General features: G+C 55.8%; 1 protein-coding gene across 1 annotated transcript; it reads right to left on the bottom strand.

Annotated features, from left to right (window-relative positions):
- Nucleotides 1-287: 287 nt before the first annotated feature.
- On the bottom strand, nucleotides 288-18,618 carry NCF4 (neutrophil cytosolic factor 4). The gene is made up of 10 exons (XM_067697936.1): nucleotides 18,410-18,618; nucleotides 12,917-13,001; nucleotides 12,300-12,453; nucleotides 10,069-10,139; nucleotides 6,695-6,822; nucleotides 5,559-5,616; nucleotides 4,785-4,883; nucleotides 2,179-2,309; nucleotides 1,834-1,899; nucleotides 288-666 (listed from the first exon to the last, which is right to left on the bottom strand). Exons 1-10 carry the CDS (start codon nucleotides 18,439-18,441, stop codon nucleotides 471-473), a joined length of 1,020 nt encoding a protein of 339 aa, XP_067554037.1. The 5' UTR covers nucleotides 18,442-18,618; the 3' UTR covers nucleotides 288-470.
- Nucleotides 18,619-18,986: the final 368 nt, after the last annotated feature.

The raw sequence follows: 18,986 nt of genomic DNA, 5'->3' as shown, positions 1-18,986 counted from the left end.
GGCTTGGTGTTGGCCTGACCCAGAGGGCTCCCGGGGGAGTATGACTTCCGTGAGGCAGGCGGCCACTCCTGGGAAAGGGCGTAAAAGGGAGTGACCAGAAGGGACACGAGTGTCGCTGGGTTTCACCACACATGCGGACAGGGCGAGGGAACAGGGCAGCTGGATTAGCGGCCCAAAGCCAGGGCCCCCTTCCGTATATAAATGGCCCCTCAGTGATGCTCATTAATGGGTATTTTCCTCTCTCTCCTCTCTCTCTTCAAAAGACACTATCTTCCTCAGTCCAGCACTTTGAGATGAAATGGTTTATTTAATTCAGAGACCAAATGCAGAGATGGTACAAGCCGAGGCCAGTAGGTCCATCTGGTGCAGAACCAGGAAGTGTGTCCCGTGCTCCCAGCCTTTCTTGGTCCTAATCCTCTCCGAGGGCTCTTTGCTAGGTGTCCCCTCACTGCCCCAGGGATGCCGCTGGCTCAGGGGACCGTGTTGTAGACCTTGTAGTTGTCCTCCTGGGTGATATGCAGCTTCCAGGGGAAGAGGTGCTTCTGGGAGGGGAGACCTTGGGTCCACTTCACCATGAGCCTCACATCCTCGTCTGATAGCAGCCGAACCAGATCCCCCTCGGCATCCTGATAATTGAGGGCGATGTCCTCCCTCTGGAACTCCCGCCTGGGTGGGAGAGATCAGGGTTCAGGAAAGGTCCAGCGGCCTTAGGCCTAAGCGTGGGGGTAGGGAGAGGGGACAGAGGGAGTTTTAGGGCCGGGATCTAAAAATCAGAAGAGGTCAGAGCTGGACACCAGCCCTGTCATCCGAGTGGTCCAACGTCCTACTATACAGATGGGGAAACTGAGACCTCCAGGGGACAACGGGACTTTCACAACAAATTAGTGGTGCAGCTTGAAATGTCTTGTGCATCAATGTGCTGAAGACGTAAGAACCGTCATAGGGAAGAAGAGTGGGTTTTGCCGGGCGCAGAGTAGAGCAGAAAAAAGCCCCTGTGTGTGGCTATGGAGAAGAACCTTTTAAGGATTGGAACCGTCCCACCTGGGGTGCAGGTAGATGGGCGAAAAGCCATCCAATTTTCCATAGGTAATCTGACAAAATGGGTCAGAAGGCCCATCAGACTTGCAAACACCTTGATCCCCAAATCTCACTTCTAGAAAGTCGTCCTAAGGAAATAATCAGGCAAGTCAGCAAATATGTGAATCCCAGCACTGCTCACGGTAGTAAAAAAGTGGAAGATAACTTCAATGGCAACAGAAGGGGATGTGGCTACATTAGTTACCGCGCATCCGCAGAACGATGCTGTGCAGCCAATTAAATAATATTTAAGGGGGAGCGGGGTGCAGGTGGGGTGTGTGCTGAAGAACTCTGAATGCGTGTCAGATAATGAGAGGAGCAAAATGCGAGGGGATTTCACCTCTTTGCGTTTTCTGTGATTTCTGACATTCTTTTAAAAAAATAATGAATAGATATCGCTTTTGCAGTCAGGAATATAACGATGCTATTTCCATTCTGTAAAATAACGGTTCATAACTCAACTGGATCTTGGGAGGTGGTGGTTCCCTGAGGGCGGAGGGTCCAAGTCCAAGGTTTTGAACCTAGAGAGACTTTAGCAAATCCAGGCCCACAAACTGTAAGCCCCTTTACCTCTCTGCAGCCCCCCACTCATCTCTAATGTGGAGAGGCGACACCCACCCCTCAGGGCTGGGCTGTGGATAAAACAAGAAGGTGAAATAGATGCAGAACCCCCAGCCCCTGAATGCACTGTTTCCCCTTCTGTTCTCTCCTCCAGGGTGTCTGACGCCCCCAGTGCCTCCCACCCCAGCCCCTCACCTCATGAGCTCCAGCAAGTCCTTGAAGAGTGGGGTGCTTTTGAGGTCTTCCTCCACTGCAATGTCCCTAAGGGGACAAGGGGCAGGGGTGAGGAGGCCGCAGGCTGGAAGGGGGAGAGGCGGATGAGGCTGGCCAGGTCGTGCTGGACCCTGACACCCTGTGACAGCCTTTTGGCTTATCCGGAGGGCGCTGGGAGCCCCTGCGGGCTTTTAAGTGTGTGTGTTTGGTGGGGGGACATGCGATCTGGTTTGGGTCTTAGAGCCCAGAGTGTGATATGGAGGTGGGGGAGGGGTGGGGAGGGGCAGGGAGGCTGGACAGGCCCCTCCCTCCCAGCAGGCCACTAACTTGATGGTGCTGATGGTGTCCTCATAGTAGTAGCAGCGTAGCCAGTTGGTGGGGTCCTCCTCCTCCGGGAAGTCCTTGAGGATCTTCACAAAGGACACCGGGAAGATGCCTGTGGTTCCCCGGACAGTGCCCTGCGGGGGCGGGAGGGGGAGAAGGCACTGCCCTGCCTGCTATCAGCAGAGGCAGCGGGGCCATGCCCCGGGGACCCGCCCCTTTATAATGACAGGACAGGCGGATGAGCTCTGGGTCCTCTCAGGCAGAGGGAGGAGAAAAAGTGGGCAAGGTCACCAAGCTGTTCACCCCAAGGCGTCCATTTTAGAACAAGTTAAGACCTGAATTGATCTGGAAAGCTGCTTTCACCTCAGTCATTTATTCACTCAGTCATTCATTCAAAGGCTTCTTGAGTGCCGGCTACGGAGCAGGCCCTGGGCACTCAGAAGGGATGAAAATCCCTGCCCTCCCTCCTGGAGCTTCCAGTGTGAGGAGGGCGACAGACAAGGCACAGGTAAACAGGTGGACCTCACGGGGACTCAGGTGGTGGTAGGCGCTCAGGGAGAAAACTGTGGGGGGAGGGGTGGGGCCAAGTCACTCATGTGTCCACGGATTCCATCTGCTCTAGACCAGACAGCCAGAAATCTCCCTCCAGCCAGGCCTCTCTCCTAAACTCCATCCAAGACCCAGCCACTGCCTGTGCTTTGTCACCTGTTCTCTTAATCTTCGCAATACTACGGAAGACATATTGTTTCCGCCCCCTTTTACAGACGTATAAACTGAGGCTGAGGTACTACCCTCACTCCTCCCCAACCCTCCCTTCCATCTGAGGCCAGAAGTCGGCCGCCATACTGACTCATAGAACTTTCTAGAAAACAAGAAGTCAACAAACATTTCCTGTTTCTGGAGAATGACCCAGCAATACCCCTCAGCTGTAACAGCTCGTAGACTGCCTGAGACAGAACTCCGGGACTGGCGTAAAATCAAAACCGCCAAGTTGCGAGACCAACGGTTGGTCCGCACTCGCGCCAGCCCCTGGATGCCAGGGACCCTCCCCTTCCCTCAATGATTCCAGGACCCCCGGCGGCTGGCCCTGCCTCCTGTGCCATGACCTCCTTCACACCCCACCCCCCAGGAGCCCCGAGAAAAGAGAGCCTTTCATAACTATAGGACTTAATCCAAAAGGCTGGCACCAGGCCAGGGCCTCCCACCCGGTGACCCCCCATCCCCCACCTCCAGTCATGCTATGAACCCTTGTATGGGTCACGCTTGCCGCGTGCAGGGACAAAGCATGGCCAAGATGCCACACACAGGCTCCCTATGGGCCGAGCCCTGAACAGCGGCACCTCCTTCAACCCTTCCCGGAAACCTGTGAAGAAACGGCCACTGTTAGTTGTCTCCATTTATGGGAAAGGAAACCACGGGGTTGAGTAAGTTTCCCAAAGTTGCAAAGCTAGTTAAAAACAGAGCTAGGATGTCACGCCAGACTCTGGAGCTCAAGTCTCCCTCATCACCTTCACTCGCTCCCTGCGTGGTGAGTAACGTTACCCCAGATTACGGACAGTGCGTCTCAGCTGGGTGTGATTCTGCCCCCCAGGGCCAGAGGTCTGGGGACACATTTGATTGTTGCAACTGGAGGGGTGCTACTGGCATCTAGTGGATGGGGGCCAAGGACGCCGCTAAACACCCCGCAGTGCACAGGTCAGCCCCCCAACAGAGAACTGCCTGGCCCCAAATGCCAATAGTGAACAGGCTGAGATACCCTGTTATAGACAAAGAAATTCAACTCAGAAGGTTAACTGACTTGCCTAAAGCGACCGTTGGTTGGGGTCAGTACCAAAGACAAGGCTAGGCTCAGAACCTGCTGCTCCAGCCACACACAGCTGTACTTCCTCAGGCTTCCCCGATCCACCTGCCCAGGTCTCCAGGACTATCTTTGGACAGCATCTCTTCCCTGGGGCCTTCTCAGATACCTCCATGTTCTCTGATCCCCTCACAGACTTGAAGTGACTTCACCTCCAACTTAACTTCCACCTCACCTCCATCCTCACCTCCAACCTCACCTCCATCCTCACCTCCAACCTCACCTCCAACCTCACTTCCATCCTCATCTCCATCCTCACCTCCAACCTCACTTCCATCCTCACCTCCATCCTCATCTCCATCCTCACCTCCATCCTCACCTCCAACCTCACCTCAATCCTCACCTCCATCCTCATCTCCATCCTCACCTCCAACCTCACTTCCATCCTCACCTCCATCCTCATCTCCATCCTCACCTCCATCCTCACCTCCAACCTCACCTCCAACCTCACCTCAATCCTCACCTCCATCCTCATCTCCATCCTCACCTCCAACCTCACTTCCATCCTCACCTCCATCCTCATCTCCATCCTCACCTCCATCCTCATCTCCATCCTCACCTCCATCCTCATCTCCATCCTCACCTCCATCCTCATCTCCATCCTCACCTCCAACCTCACCTCAATCTTCACCTCCATCCTCACCTCTGTCCTCACCTCCAACCTCACTTCCATCCTCACCTCCATCCTCATCTCCATCCTCACCTCCAACCTTACCTCCATCCTCACCTCCATCCTCACTTCCAACCTTACCTCCAGCCAGTCTTTGTTGATCCGACTGAGAAGAAAGATCACATCTCCAACTTTGAAATTCAGCTCCAGTTTGCTGTTCCCAGTGAAGTCAAACAGGGCCTGGGGAGAAGGTGGAGTGAGGAGGGAGGGAGGGAACATTCACTGAGCTCCTGCTAAAGTGCTTTACATGCTTCAGCATCCCATTTAACAGATGAGGAAGCTGAGGCTCAGAGAGGATAAGTGACTAGTCTGAGGCCACTCTATTTGTTAGCGGAGGAGCCGGGTTTAGAACCCATGTCTCCCTGACTCCAGAATGGTGCTCCTTCCAGGCCTGCCAGGATAAGCATGAGAGGGAAGGGGCAAGACTCCATGGACTGGGCAACTCCCCATCCCCCAGGCCTCACTGGGGACTCCAATGCCCCCAAACCCCTAGGGCATTGACTACACTGGTTTTGAAATGCCCATTTCTAAGGGTGCATCCCTGGGGAGCTGTGTGAGCCCCTTGAGGGCAGGGCCTGGTCTGAGTCACCTCTGAAGCTTCAGTCCCCAAGGCAGGGCTGACCCAGCAGAGCTTCTGAATGAATGATGGATGGGTGGATTCCCCTTTGCCTCTGTGTGCTCCTCACATGCCCTCCCCTCAGCTGGCTGGGAGTCCTCAGGCGTCCAAGGCCACGGTTGTGGGTCCTTCCACACACCCCCCAATACCCAGCCGCATCCTGGGCACACAGCAGGCGCCAGCAGGACGGGCTCAGTGGCTGAAGGGTGGAGCTAGGCTGCTGCCCAGTGGTGAGGTACCTCCGCTCGTGGAGCTGCCATGCGGTCAAAGCCGGCGCCTTGTGGGGACGTGCTCTTTCTGTGGAGAGAGAAGAGGGGCTTGTCACCTCTCCTGCTTCTGTGCCCGGAGGAGACCCTCAGCAGAGGCAGGAAAGGCAGGGGAGGGAGAGGGTGTTAAAGATGCAGCTACAATTGCTCCTCTGGACCAGCACACTCCCCACAGCTTTCACTGCCCTGGAGGAGGATTGCCTCCCCTTCTGTGGACCAGGAGGCATAGGCTCAGATATACATTTGCTTAGTGCCATAGCTTGCCAGCCCTTTCACATTACTCCCACACTCAACCCCTAATTTTTCAGCTGAGGAAATGGGCTTCAAGAAGTGCTGAGCTCCACCCCAGGACACAGGGCTGCTGTGGGGCACAGCTGGCATTCAGAGCACACCTGCCTGGGTGCACAGGGGAGATGGCCAGGCACCACACAGACAGGACGCTCAGAGATACTGGCCAGAGGGAGGAGGGAGGAGTTGTGTGGGAGGGCGGGGCTCAGGAGCCCTGCCCTGGAATTCTTAGCACCAGCAACCTCTTGTTTGGAAGCCCAGCCCTATTTCCGTGGCTTGGATTTTTGAAGACTTTTTCCAGCTTAGGAGGCTCTGGAGGGAGCTGCGGGCCCTTTGGAATAAGGGAGTGAGTAGCAGCGCCTCCTGGGGACCAGTGTGATACACGAAGGAGCCACCGCCAGCCCCATGGAAAAACACTAACCAGGGACAAGGCATCCCGGGAGAGGCTGGGAGGAGTGTTTGCAGACAGAACGATCCCTCCTCCCTTCCCTCCTCCCTACTCCCCCCAGGCACCCGAAGCCCTCGGACCATCCCCAGTGGTTGTGAGGCACCAAGCTCTCCCCGTCGATGGCCCAGCCCCTGTCCTCCAGCCCTTACTGTCAAACACGCTTTCTGTCCTCTAGGCCCTACGCTTGATTTCCCAAGCTCACCTAACAAGCCAAACCACCCTGGAGTGCTTAGGTATAGACCTGGTCTCTACTCCCTGCTTCTTTCAGGGAAAATAAGAGCCTTTGCCGCAGAGGCCTCTGGGACAGAGCGCCTGATTAGGAGCAAGTGGCCCAGGGCTCTAGCTGATGAGGGCACAGGGGCCGGTCACTTACACTTTCCGGGTGCGCGGGCGGAGCCGTCGGAGAGCCTGGGGCACCTGCTCCGCGTCATAGGACGACTGGTAGAAGAAGATGCGGACGTCCTCATCCATCAGCACCCAGATGGGCAGGCTGAGGAGGTGCTGCGTTTGGGGAGGATGCAGGACAGGTGGGGTGGTCAGCAGAAAGCTCTCAACATCGCAGCCCAGCTGCTCCATCCCCGTCCCCCATGCTGGGCCCACCTCTCTCCACTAATGGTCCTCTGCCTGATAACAAGTAAGACATATTTTAAAATCTCGGTAGGCTGAGGGTAACACGTCACAAGGTTTGCCCCTGGGTTCAAGGTCAGGAGGGGGCCAACTAGCTTGAGAACAGTTCATTTGGAAAAGACCCAAAGGCCTTCAGACATGACAATAACGGTGACGACAGGTAACGTGATGTGGTGGTGACTGTCCAGGCACTGCACTGAGTGCCCCACGGTGTGACCTCGCTCCATCTAACAATAACCTGGGAGTGAGGGCCAGAAAGGTGAAGGGACCTGCCCAGGGCCACACAGCCTAGCGAGTGACACCCAGAGCCGTCTGCCACCAAGGCTCATCCCTTACATCAAAGCGAGACAATGGTGGGGGACGTATTCCCCCAAATAACCCAAATTAACAACAGTTAGTGGAATTACAGCCTAAAAACATGCTTCCTGATACTTCATCTCATATCACAGTTGGGGAAACTGAGGCTCAGGGTGAGAAATTGCCCGGGCCGGTGGGCAGAGCTAGGAAGTGGTGGGGTCGGGACTCTCAATCAGATGCTGGTTACACCCACCACAATGCAACGACCCTCAGGCTGTGAGGATGCAGAGTGCCCAGGACCTGCCAGGGTCCCCCCAAGCTGCCCGCTGCACGGGTCCCCAGGAGCACTGTGATTGGCTTTGAGCGCTACCGCTCCAGAGGCACCCAGACCCCCTCAGAGAATTCCACGGGGGCAGCAGCATGGGGAGGGGCGGGAACTCCTCTCCAGAGGAACTGGGAACGCAGAGCCTGGAAAAGACACGGTTGTCCTATAGGGAGGGCAGGGGGCCAGCCCAGAGATGGGCTCAAGGGCACAGAGAGAGCCAGGTGATGCCCGGGTTAGCATCCCAGCTCTGCCGCCCATCTGGGTGACGTGGAGCAGGGGTGCCTCTGTATGTTCATTAATACAATGGAGGTGATATTATTTCCCCCGTGGAATTGTGTAAAGATTAAATAATTGAATACGTGCAGAACACTTAGAACAGCATTGGGCATCTAGCAAGGGCCCTATCCAAGCTGGATATTATCATTGTTGCTGTTACTTTTATTACAATACAGCACAGTGGGTAAGAGCACAACCCTGGAGTCACAGAGATGTGGGTTCAAATCCCATCCTACCACATATGTACACTACCAGATGTAAGGTCGATACCTAGTGGGAAGCAGCTGCATAGCACAGGGAGATCAGCTCGGTGCTTTGTGACCGCCTGGAGGGGTGGGATAGGGAGGGTGGGAGGAAGGGAGATGCAAGAAAGAAGAGATATGGGAACATATGTATATATATAACTGATTCACTTTGTTATAAAGCAGAAACTAACACACCATTGTAAAGCAATTATACTCCAATAAAGATGTAAAAAAAAAAATCCCATCCTACCTACCTAACTGCTCTGTGACACTGAGTGAGTGACTCTACCTCTCTGTGCCTCCATTTCCTCACTTTAAAATAGGGATAAGAGTATTGAACTCATAGGTTATTGAGGGAATTAAATAAGCCTATTTATTTATCCAATAAATATATATCAAGAGCCTCCTTGTTGCCGGTCAGAGCACTCCACATAGTTCTAGGCAATTGTCATTGTCACGCGAGCCCTATTCTTCATGAGCACAGAGGTGCGACCGGTGGGTAGAAGTCACAGGGAGTCGGGCTTTTCTAATAGCTGTCCGACAATGGACGAGCAGCCTGGGTCAGGGGAGAGTGGTAGTGAGCTCTCCGTCTCTGAATGTTTCAAGCCCAGGGTGAGGTTACCATAGTACTGATTGGCCTCTGAGCTTCGAGGAACCCACTCAGACACAGACAGGCAGAGATGAGATCCTTCAGGCTGCTGGTTGCCAAGACCAGGCGTGGATGGAAGAGCTCCAGCTCCACAGCCCCTGCTCCCTCCTTCCAGCCCCGCTGGAGGAGAGTGGAGCCGCCGGCTGCCCAGAAGGAGCAGCTGTCACAGCGCCCCCTGGAGGGGAGATGCCTCCAGTACTGGAGCCCGTGGGCTTTCCCACCCTACCTCTCCTCTGCCCAGAGCCCAGGATTCCTGCAGCCACTGGGGAGGGCAGGCGGCCACCTCCTCCCTCCCCCACCCCCTTTATACTCCTGGGGTCCCCTCATTCCACTAGGAGTCATGCTCTCTCACATTCTGGAAGCAGGTTCACAGTTTACAAAGCACCTTCCTGTCCTTTTCTCAATAGATCCCAACATCACTCCCCTCCTGTGAGACAGGAGAGCTGGGGGCACGGCTCCATTTCATAGGTGAGAAAACCAAGTCCTAGACAGAATGAGCAAATAGCCCTAAATCACCCACTCAGTGTCAGAGCAAAGACCAGAGCACTTAGCTCGGTGCTCTTTTCCCGTAAGAGTAGAACAGGGAGGCCTCACTCTCTGTGACGATGCCTCTGGGCTATGAAGAGGGCTTCTCGCCCCAGTTTCCTAAGGTTGTCATCAAGCCAAGGTTTGCATGCCTCTAGTGATAGGGTGCTCACTACCTCACGAGGAAAACTATCCCTCTCTTGCCCAGCTCTAATGGGTGGAAGGTCTTTCCTGACCAGCCTGGCTCTCTGCCTTTAAGATGTTCCTTCCTCTGCGTTCCCGTCCTCTGAGGAGGTAGACAGTTTACAGGTTGGGGAATACACAAGGGCATCCATCCAAGGCCCATGCATGCAACTAAAATCCAGCCTGTGGCCTGTTCATACAAAGGTGCTATGTGACAAAGCCAGGGCCTTGGTCTGCCGTGCCCTTGTTATACAGACCGTATCCCTTTATGGTTTCATGACCCACCTGTCTGTATTCCCCCTGGACAGCGGGGACCTTGGGGCAGGCATTGGATCCTATTCTCCTCTGTACCAGGACACCCGGCACAGCCATTAGATTTGTCAGTTCAAAGTGTGGCTCTCTGAACTTTCTCCATTGCTCCTGTCCCATCCCCAGGAACCCTGAGGACACATCCTGTTTCTCTCCCTAGGCTTGGCCTTTAAGGATTGAAGATGGGAACCATCAGAGCAGAAGAGCCAGCCCTGGTTCCCAAAGCCATGCCCAGGGATGGTGCCTGGGCCCCGCCCATTCTCAGCATCCTGGGCCCTCCCAGGGGCCCCCTGGCCTGGCCCCTCTGTTACCTTCATATAGGCGTTGAGGGCGGGTATCCGCATCTCGGCGATCTCCTGTTTCACACCCACGTAGACTTTGGCTGAGGAGACACAAGAGCTCTCCTGGGAATCTGACCCAAGAGTGTGGCCTCTGGGCCCGGAGCTGCCCACCCGGGCCAGGAACCCTCCACACTGGCTCAGCGCTTTTCCCTTTCCTCTTCCCACAGCGCTGCGGTGGCCACCATCCAACGTGCATTTTCTGAGTTGTACTATCACCAGTTGATATTTTTCTTGTTTTAATTGTTTATGTATTGCCTGTTCCTACACACACACACACACACACACACATTCTTCGCTCTGAGAGAACAGGATCTTTGCAATGCTCATAGCTGTGTTCTCATCACCCCAGCTGCACATTCGTGTCACCTGAGAAGCATTTAAAATCTCATTGCATAGGACTCACCCCAGAACAATTAAATCAGAATCTCTGGGAGTGGGACCCGGCCTCAGGATTCTTCTTCTTCTTCTTCTTTTTTTTTTTTTTTTTTGTGGTACGCGGGCCTCTCCCCGCTGTGGCCTCTCCCGCCGCGGAGCACAGGCTCCGGACGTGCAGGCTCAGCGGCCATGGCTCACGGCCCCAGCCGCTCCGCGGCACGTGGGATCCTCCCGGACAGGGGCACGAACCCGCGTCCCCTGCATCGGCAGGCGGACTCTCAACCACTGCGCCACCAGGGAAGCCCATCAGGATTCTTTAAATCTCAAGGTACTTCCAATGTGTCACCAAGGTTAGGAACCATGGTGTAGAATAATGCCAAATCGATAAATATTTGTGCAGTGGATGGGTGAATCATTCTTCACAAGCAAGGCAGAGTGTTTGCGGGGAAGGGAAAGCGATGACGGCTGACCAAAGACAAATGTCCTCTCCAGGAGCCTCAGGTGGGGGTCCTGGGAGAACTGCCCACCCAGAGAGCCCCCCAGAAAGCAAATGTGAGACGGGTCGGCTTCCTGCTGCCCGCTGCCTGTGAGACACACCGGCTGGTGTCTGGCGGTGTAAGGAGGGTAGCGTCTGAGGTCTGGGGTAGAGAGAGACATTGGGGAATTAGTAGCCAGAAAAGGGCAGTTAAAATCACAGGCACGGGTCAGATTGCCTATGGGGGAGTGAGAAGACAGAACTGAGGATGACGGTACAGAGGATGCCCACCTTCCAAGGAGCACCAGAGGAGGCAGAGATCTTTGAGGGGCCTCGGGGCTCAAGGAGGCTTGTGGCCAGAGTGCCCACTTAGGACACGTGCTTGTTTAAAGACGGAAGAGAACCGAGCCCTCCCGTGGCGAGGACTGGCAGAGAATCAGAAGATAAAGGAGAAGGTGAGTCTACAGGGAGGAGAGGTCAGCTGAGATCAAGAGGGACCCCTCCTCCCTGCTGCTCAGAGAGGGGGAGGGGGCGGGGCGGGGCCAGGGAATGGGCGAACCCCTGGGAGACAGTCTCCTCCCTGGGGCTGGATGCTGGACACTGGAGGCAGGGAACCTCGGGCACTGGCTGAGGCAGAGAGGAAAGCAAGCTGGAGGCAGGGTTTGGAGTTTGAGGAAGGGAAGGTCAGGAAGTGTCTTTGCTGTTTAGGGGAACGGTGATTGGATGCAGCCTGCAGCGTGTGCAGGGCACAGCCAAGACCACTCCGTGGACCCGAACCCCCACTCTGGTGGAGTTTTCTCCTGCTGGGCTCATGCAGGCTGGCCTTGAGAAGCCAGAGGTTTGGGCCTGTCCAAGGTGAGGACGGAGCAGGGGAGGCAGGTCAGGAGACAAGCGGTGAGGGGACTGTCCAAAAGCAGAGGTGCGCGCCCACAGCGTCCCAGCAGAGCAGGGAAGCAGGGGGAGCCGCGGGGACCTGGGGAGTGAGAGGGCAGCTCCCCCACAGGGGACAGAGGGAGGGCTGGAAGATGAGTCTGTGTTTAACGTGGGAGACACGGGGATTCCTGTCTCGAAGAGGAGAGGCCCGGGCTGATGCGCTCCGAAGCTGGCGGTGGATCGCTGAAGCAGGGCGGCCGTAACGCTCATTGGAGAGCAGGGGGTCAAGGGCTGTAAGTCCGGAGAGCCAGAGGTGGCAGCCCATGGCTGGCAGGAGGGGGGCCGTGGACTAAATGAACGGTTTTCACTAAAATAGAAGGGTTTGTGCTAAAATAGAAGCACCGATCAGCGCCCGCAGAACTGGGAGGAGAGGCTGGCGGGCGCCGCTCCATCCTGGGGCAGCCCGTTGGTGGCCTACCTGGGAGCGTGGGAAGGATGCAGGTGTAGGGGCTGGCCTTGTTCTCCGGCCCGAAGCGCTCCTCCAGCTTGCTCTGCAAGGCGTAGAACTGGCGGTAGCGGCGGTAGATGAGGTACTTAGACCCCCCTTTCGTCTTCACCTCGATGACAAAAACCTAAGGAGGACAGAGGCCAGGGGGTGGGGCCTCGCAAGCCAGGGGGTGGGGCCTCATAGGCCAGGGGGTGGGGCCTCGTAGGACAGGGGGTGGGCCTTTGCAGACCAGGGGGTGGGGCTTTGCAGACCAGGGGGTGGGGCATCGCAGGCCAGGGCCAGAGCAGGGGAGAGGTCCACAGGTCCTAGGGTCAGAGCAGAATTTCTCGACCTTGGTATCACATGTGAGGCCAGGTAATTCTTTGTCGTGGGGACTGTCCGGTGCACCGCACTGCGTGAAGCAGCATCCCCGGACTCCAGGCAGTAGACGCTCTGCCCCAAGTGTGATAGTCAAACCTGTCTCAAGACATTCACTGCCAAGCGTCCCTTGGACGGCACAATCGCCCTGTTGAGAACCCCTGGGATAGAAGTGAAGAGAGGAGAGCGCTGGAGGCTCAGAGGTCAGAGGGTGAAGGGGTCTCTCTTACAAAGTGGCTGGTGAAGCCTTTCTTCTCCTCGATGTCGGCGATGTTGGCTGAGGTGGCAATGTCGTCGGGAAGCTGGTTGAAGTCGCTGAGGGAGGCGGGAGGAGAAGAAACCCTGGTCATCACCCTGCTGTGTTGGGTGGCCCCTGGGTGTGAGGCCCCGTGCAAAGTGAACCCGTGTACCTGCATTACCCTGTTCAACACCCCTCTCGTGCCAGGCAGCGACACAGACCAGACCTTGACAGTGAAGGCATTTGGAATCGGAGCCATATATCAACAGCCATAGGAGAGTCTAGCAAATCGCTTTGGGGCTGCGTTATTCATCCGGGAACAGGGAATCAAGCACCCCTGCCTATCAGACCCTGTTCTAGGCCCTGGATCACAGGGGTAAACAAAGTCAACACACACCTCCCAGGGAGAATGGCTCATTATACCCGGGGGGAAATCCTCACAGAGCAGGTGACATTGGAGCCAGGTCTAGAAGGCTGAATAAGAGTCCACCAGGTAGGACCGGGGAGGGGGAAAGGCCTTCCGGCAGAAGGAACAGCATGTGCTAAGGGTCTGAGGCCCCAGGAGTGGTTCCAGGTCTAGTGTGGCTGGAGTCTGGTGTGATCGGAGACTGAATAGGCAGATGAGGCCAGGTTGAGGAGGGTCTCCAGTGCTGAGCTGAGGAGTTTTATAGGCAACGGGGAGCCATGTAAAGCTTCAGAAGAGAGTGAAAACACAATAGGACCCCGGCTTTAGGAGGCCATCTGGGGTGGCTGCATGGAGAGGAAAAGGAGGGCAGAGACTGAAGGGACAGAGCGCCCCTAGGATGCCCTGAAGGGGTCCAGCTGAGAGAAGATGTGTCCCTGAGCCAGACAGTGGCGACGGGAGGAGAGGACAGACACAAGGGACACCACCCTTGGCAGGCACTCTTCCATTTTTGTGTCCCCTGCTTCTTCCTGCTAATCAAGCTCCATTTTTTTTCAGGGTGGCAATGCCTAGCCCCAAGGTGATAGATGACCATTGGTCTGAGCCAAACATACTAATCCCATTGCTGTTTCCCAGACCCCCTTGCAGCTAGGAGCAGCCCTACGAGCAGTTCTGGCCAATGAAACCTAAGAGGAAACCTAGAGGCTGTAGCAGCCTCTAGGAGAGTGTTCACTTCAAGATCCAGAGGATTGGACAAGGCTAGCATGGTCTCCTGCCCTTTCCCCTTCTGCCTGCCTGGAAAGCAGGTGAGACATCTGGAGCTGCAGCAGCCACATTGCATCCATGAGGCAAAACCATGAGACTGATCACAGGAATCTCTGGAATGCTGGTCCTGAAGTCACTGAGCTGCAGAACCAGCTGTGACCTCTATGTCTGGACTTCTCGTTATGTGAAAACATAAACCCCTGTTTGTTTCAGCCACTATCAGTTCCTCTGTTCTCTGCAGCCTTATGCATATCCGACAGACACACCACTACTTTGTGAGTCATTCCAGAGTTACGACCAGCAGGGTTTGGAGACGGTTTGGACGTGGAGATGAAAGAAAGGGCAGTGTCAGGAGTGACACCCACATGTCACCCGTATTCTGACCAGGATGGGTGGGTGGGGGGGAGCCTGGTTGATGGGCTCAGTTTGGGGCATGCTAATCTGAGAGATCCCTTGGGCACACAGGTCGAGGTCTGGCAAAAGGTGGCGTGTGGCTCTGGAGTTCAGCGTGGGTGGGGCTGAACCCCACTGGAGTGGGAGTGGTAGAAACCATCTGCCCTGTGACTGCTGGTTAAGACCCCCAGGGAAGAGCAATCACTGAGCAGAGGAGGGGGCTGAGAGGGGCAGATGGAGGAAGAGGAAAGGGACCGCCAAGGAGATGGAGAAGGAACAGTTAGGGGTCTCTGAGTCCAGCCGATTGTGAACAGATGAGGAAATGAGAAGCAATTAGCAATCCTGTTACTGCTGCAGCGATCGGGAAACAGAGTGGGAGTGGGGGGCAGGGCTGCCCCGGCCGAGCCTCAGAGCTGGCTGGGACCTCAGTCGATATTGGTTTCAAAGTCTACACACCCAGTCCCAGCCCTTGCTGGTCCCCACGTGACCTGGGCTGCTTGGGGTCTCAGGCTACCTCAGGACTCTGGAGGCTGGCGGGGAGGTGACTCAGGGTGCCAGAGGGCGGGAAGAGGAAATCCCCAGCACTTCCAGAGCAATTTGGTGGCGGCTGGCAACCTCCCCACTCACTTTCCACACATGTCCTGTGGTAGCACCCATGGGAGAAGCTTCCTCCTCCACTTTCTCCCCTGAGACTGTGCACTTCCTGGGTATTTCACCTGCAGTAGGATGGGGGTGGGGCAGGAAGAAACCAGAGAGGTAGAAATGGCCCCTTCCGGGGAATCAGGAGGGTTGGGTAATAGTAACTACAGCTAACGATTTCCTGAGCACACACCGAGCACCAGGTGCCTTCTAAGGCAGCGTCACCTTCTTCCAGACAAGGAAACTGGGGCGCGCAGAGGTTAACGAACTTGCCCAAGTAAGTAAAGAAGCTGGGATTGGCTCCAGAATTTTGTTCCCAAACACTGCTGCACTGGCCCTGGTCTGAAAGCTCCCAACAGCTTGCTGCGTGAACTCAGATGAACCGCAGCCCCTCCCTCCCAGCCTCAGTCACCGCATCCAGAGTAATAATAATAACGTTGTTAGCACCTACTGTAGCTCAGACCCTGTTAAGAACATGAGGACATGGCCTCTGCCTTCCTGGGTCTCATAGTTGAGTGGAGGAGTTGGACAAATAATTACCTAATTTCAGTGGTCCTAGAAGCTGTGAAGGAAAAGCCCACGATGTTTCGAGCTGCAGCAGGAGTCTGGCCATTATTGTATTCCCTCAACGAATTGGTAGTCGTGGGCAAAAAAGCTTGGCAAGCAGAAAATTCTAAGACGAGGGTGACGTTTATCAGAGAGAGAATCAGGGGTCCTGTGTATATAGGACAAGGTGCGCTCAGATCGAGGATGGTAAGGGAGGGCTTCCCAGAAGAAGTGGCACCAGGTCAGGGGGAGAAGTAAAGAGGACCTGGCCCCAGGATGACAGGCAAGTGAAAGAGCGAGTGCAAAGACCCCCAGCCATGCAAGAGGAGGCACGTTATGAGGGACGAAGCCAGCGAGACAGGCAGGGCCTGCTCACGAAGGGCCCCTGAGCCTCACCCTTTGGTGGTGGGGTGAGGAAGGGGTTACGTCGGGAGACCTGTGTGTCATGGGGCGGGAGAGCACAGGTGAAAGATGAAGACCTGAATTCGCGCTCTGCCGTCACCAAGGTCAGCAGCCTTGGGGAGACTCCTCTCTGCACTCTGGCCTCTCCCCGACTCCAAAATGGGGACCATGGAAGTATTTACATCCCTGGAGGGTTCAGAGGTCACATCTGTAACAAGCACAGCTGGAGAATCCCCACGAGAGCAGGGACCCTACTCACTGCTGCATCCCCAGGGCCCAGAACAGCCCCGGCACATAGTAGGTACTCAGGGAGACGCAAGGCCACTCCCTGTGTCTGTCTTTCAACAAGTCTGCTTTGCGCCACATGGAAATAGCCTGGCTGCCAGGGGGTTGGGTGCGGGGAGCTGAGCCTGGAAGTTGCTGTATCAGGGCGACGCCAGGGGTGCAACAAACCCGGCTGCAAGTCCCACTAGAATAGCTGCCCGCTAGACACCTCAGCCGGGACCCCTCTGAGCTGAAGTCAACTCAGAGTCCATAGATTCATATCGTTCATGAGAAGTGCATTTTGGGGGCCTGCACGGGAAGGGCTGAGTAAGGCGTGGAAAGACCCTGAGGCAGCAGCTAGTTCAGGTTTTGTGCTGCCTGCACACAGTAGGTGCTCTAAACATGTCTGTGGGAAGCGAACTCCCTCCCCCCATGGCAGTCCTTTCCATCTTTAGACGTTTCGGGTCTTAGAAAGTCCTACTGCCAGAAATCTACTGCCCTCCCATCACATCCTCCGCTTCGGCCTCAAGCATCGGGGCTCACTTTCAGACAGGCATCCAGGTGCAGGGAGGCTGAGAGACCCCAGGGCCTGGCTCTACAGCTCCATGAAGGAGGGGAGCAGGGCGCCTTTCCTCCGTGGAGGGCCAAGGACATCTGCAAAGGGACGGGGAGCGGGAGGGAGGGGACACACTGTCCGGCTGGCCGGCTCTGGTCATCCTCTCTCTGACCCACGTGCTCTGAGAAATAGGAAGTACCACCAGCCTCAAACAGCAGCTGTTTTCCGAAGGTTTGGGTTGGCGTGCCAGGCCCAGTCTCCAGGGAGGACTCGTGGGCTGGAGGGGCTGGGATCTGGTGGGAAAACCTCACCCCAGCCCCGAGCACCACCCTCTGTGGCTCTCAAAGGCCACTCTTGAACTACCCTCCAAGCATTTGCTTCTGCTGCCCCTCCCGCCATACACACAAGCCTTCGGGAATTCCACCCCGGGTTCCACTTCCAGCCACAGACTCCCCCACAGGCCCTCTGCTGCCCACTTCGGCCCAGAGCAGCCTAGCCCATCTCCAGTGACCCTCAGAGCCACCTCCACACTGTTACCACACTCTGATGTCACCTGCTGGTGTCACCTGCTGTTCCAATCCAGGAGGGCAGGAGCCAATCCCTGTGTCCTCAGGTCCCCCTAGAGCTCGGAGCACAGGCCTGGCTACTGAGGAAACATCCAGAAAGTGTCTCCTGAGAAACGAGGCGAGGCCCTGACAAGGCTGTGCTCTGAGCCCCAGCCTTGCCATTCATTCCATGTGACCCTCAGTAAGTAATTTATTCTCCTTGGGGGCTCAGTTTCCTCACCCATACAGTGACAGGATTGGACCAGAAGGATCTAAGAACATTTTCCAGCTCAGTGGTCCATTCATGCCTTTATTCCTTCATTCATTCACTCACCAGCATTTACTGAGCACTTAGTCTGTACTGGCATTGTTCAAACCCTGGGGGTATAGCAGTTATCAAAAGACATAAATACCCTATGGGACTTGCTTCTAATTGGGGAGCCAGTGGTAAAGAAAACCAATGAGTTGAGCATAGACTATTATGCCTGCAATGTAAGGACTACACAGGAAAAGGAAACAGGGCAAGTGTTCAGAGGGGGCTATCAAGGAAAGCTTCTCGGAGGAGGTGATATTTGAGACAAGCCCTGGAAAAGAGCCAGATTCTACGCCTCTGTCTGAACAGGAAATGAAAAGCCATTACTGAACAGTGTGGAGCAGCAAGGCCCAGCCTGGGCCCCAGGACACCTGAGTTCCCGTCCAGACTCTACCACCCACTCCTGCGTGACCCTGGGAAAGTCAGTCCCCTCTCTGAGCCTCAGTGTCTTCATCCGTGCCTGAGGGAGGTGAGCCATGACTTGGAGTTTCCTTAAAACAGTTCTCAGAGCCTGCATTTCTGAGTATTTGGGTTCTGACTCAACTCCAGTCTCTCAACTTTCGACATTGATAAGGGGCTGCAGGAGGGCAGGCCTCCATCCCCCAAGGCCTGCCAGGAAGAGTGAGGAGGCCCCGGGAGGGCAGCGCCCCTGCACTCACCTCTCAGCACGCAGCTGTTGGGCCGTGGCCATGGCTGTCAGTGGTCCAGGGGAGGGGGTGGCGGAGGTTCTTTCCCAGCCAGGTCCAGGCTGAGTTTGCCCCTCACTTCCCTCTAGCCACCCTGCGTCTCGGCTGTGGTCCCAGGAGTCGTCAGGAGCTGCCTTTAGGGAAACCCCAGCCTTGCTTCTCTCAACTCTAGAAGAGGCTCCTCCCCCAGGCCCTCTGGGGCTGGCCTGTGGCCCACACTTCCTCTTCCTCACCTCCCAGCTCTACCACAAGTGGGGAAGTGCGCACCCGCTGACACTGGGTATGCAGGAGTGCACTGATGTGGGGGGTGTTGGGGACTTCCTCGATGTCAGTTCTTGGGGCCAGGCTTCAGTTGGGCATCAGAGACCTCCTCTCCATCAGAGATCGGGTCCCTGTGCTGGCTCAGCCACCATGGGGACTTATAACCTTGAGGAGTCACTTCACATCCACTGACTCACCAAATCCAGCCTGCACCCCTTCACTGTTGAGACTTACCCAACCTATTCCCTAGGCCTGGAGTGCTGGCCTCCACCTTGCCTACCTTCCCAAA

Source organism: Pseudorca crassidens, chromosome 11 (assembly GCF_039906515.1).
Source record: "Pseudorca crassidens isolate mPseCra1 chromosome 11, mPseCra1.hap1, whole genome shotgun sequence".
In the NCBI taxonomy this organism is placed as follows: Eukaryota; Metazoa; Chordata; class Mammalia; order Artiodactyla; family Delphinidae; genus Pseudorca; species Pseudorca crassidens.
This window is presented reverse-complemented; position numbering and strand designations above follow the sequence as displayed.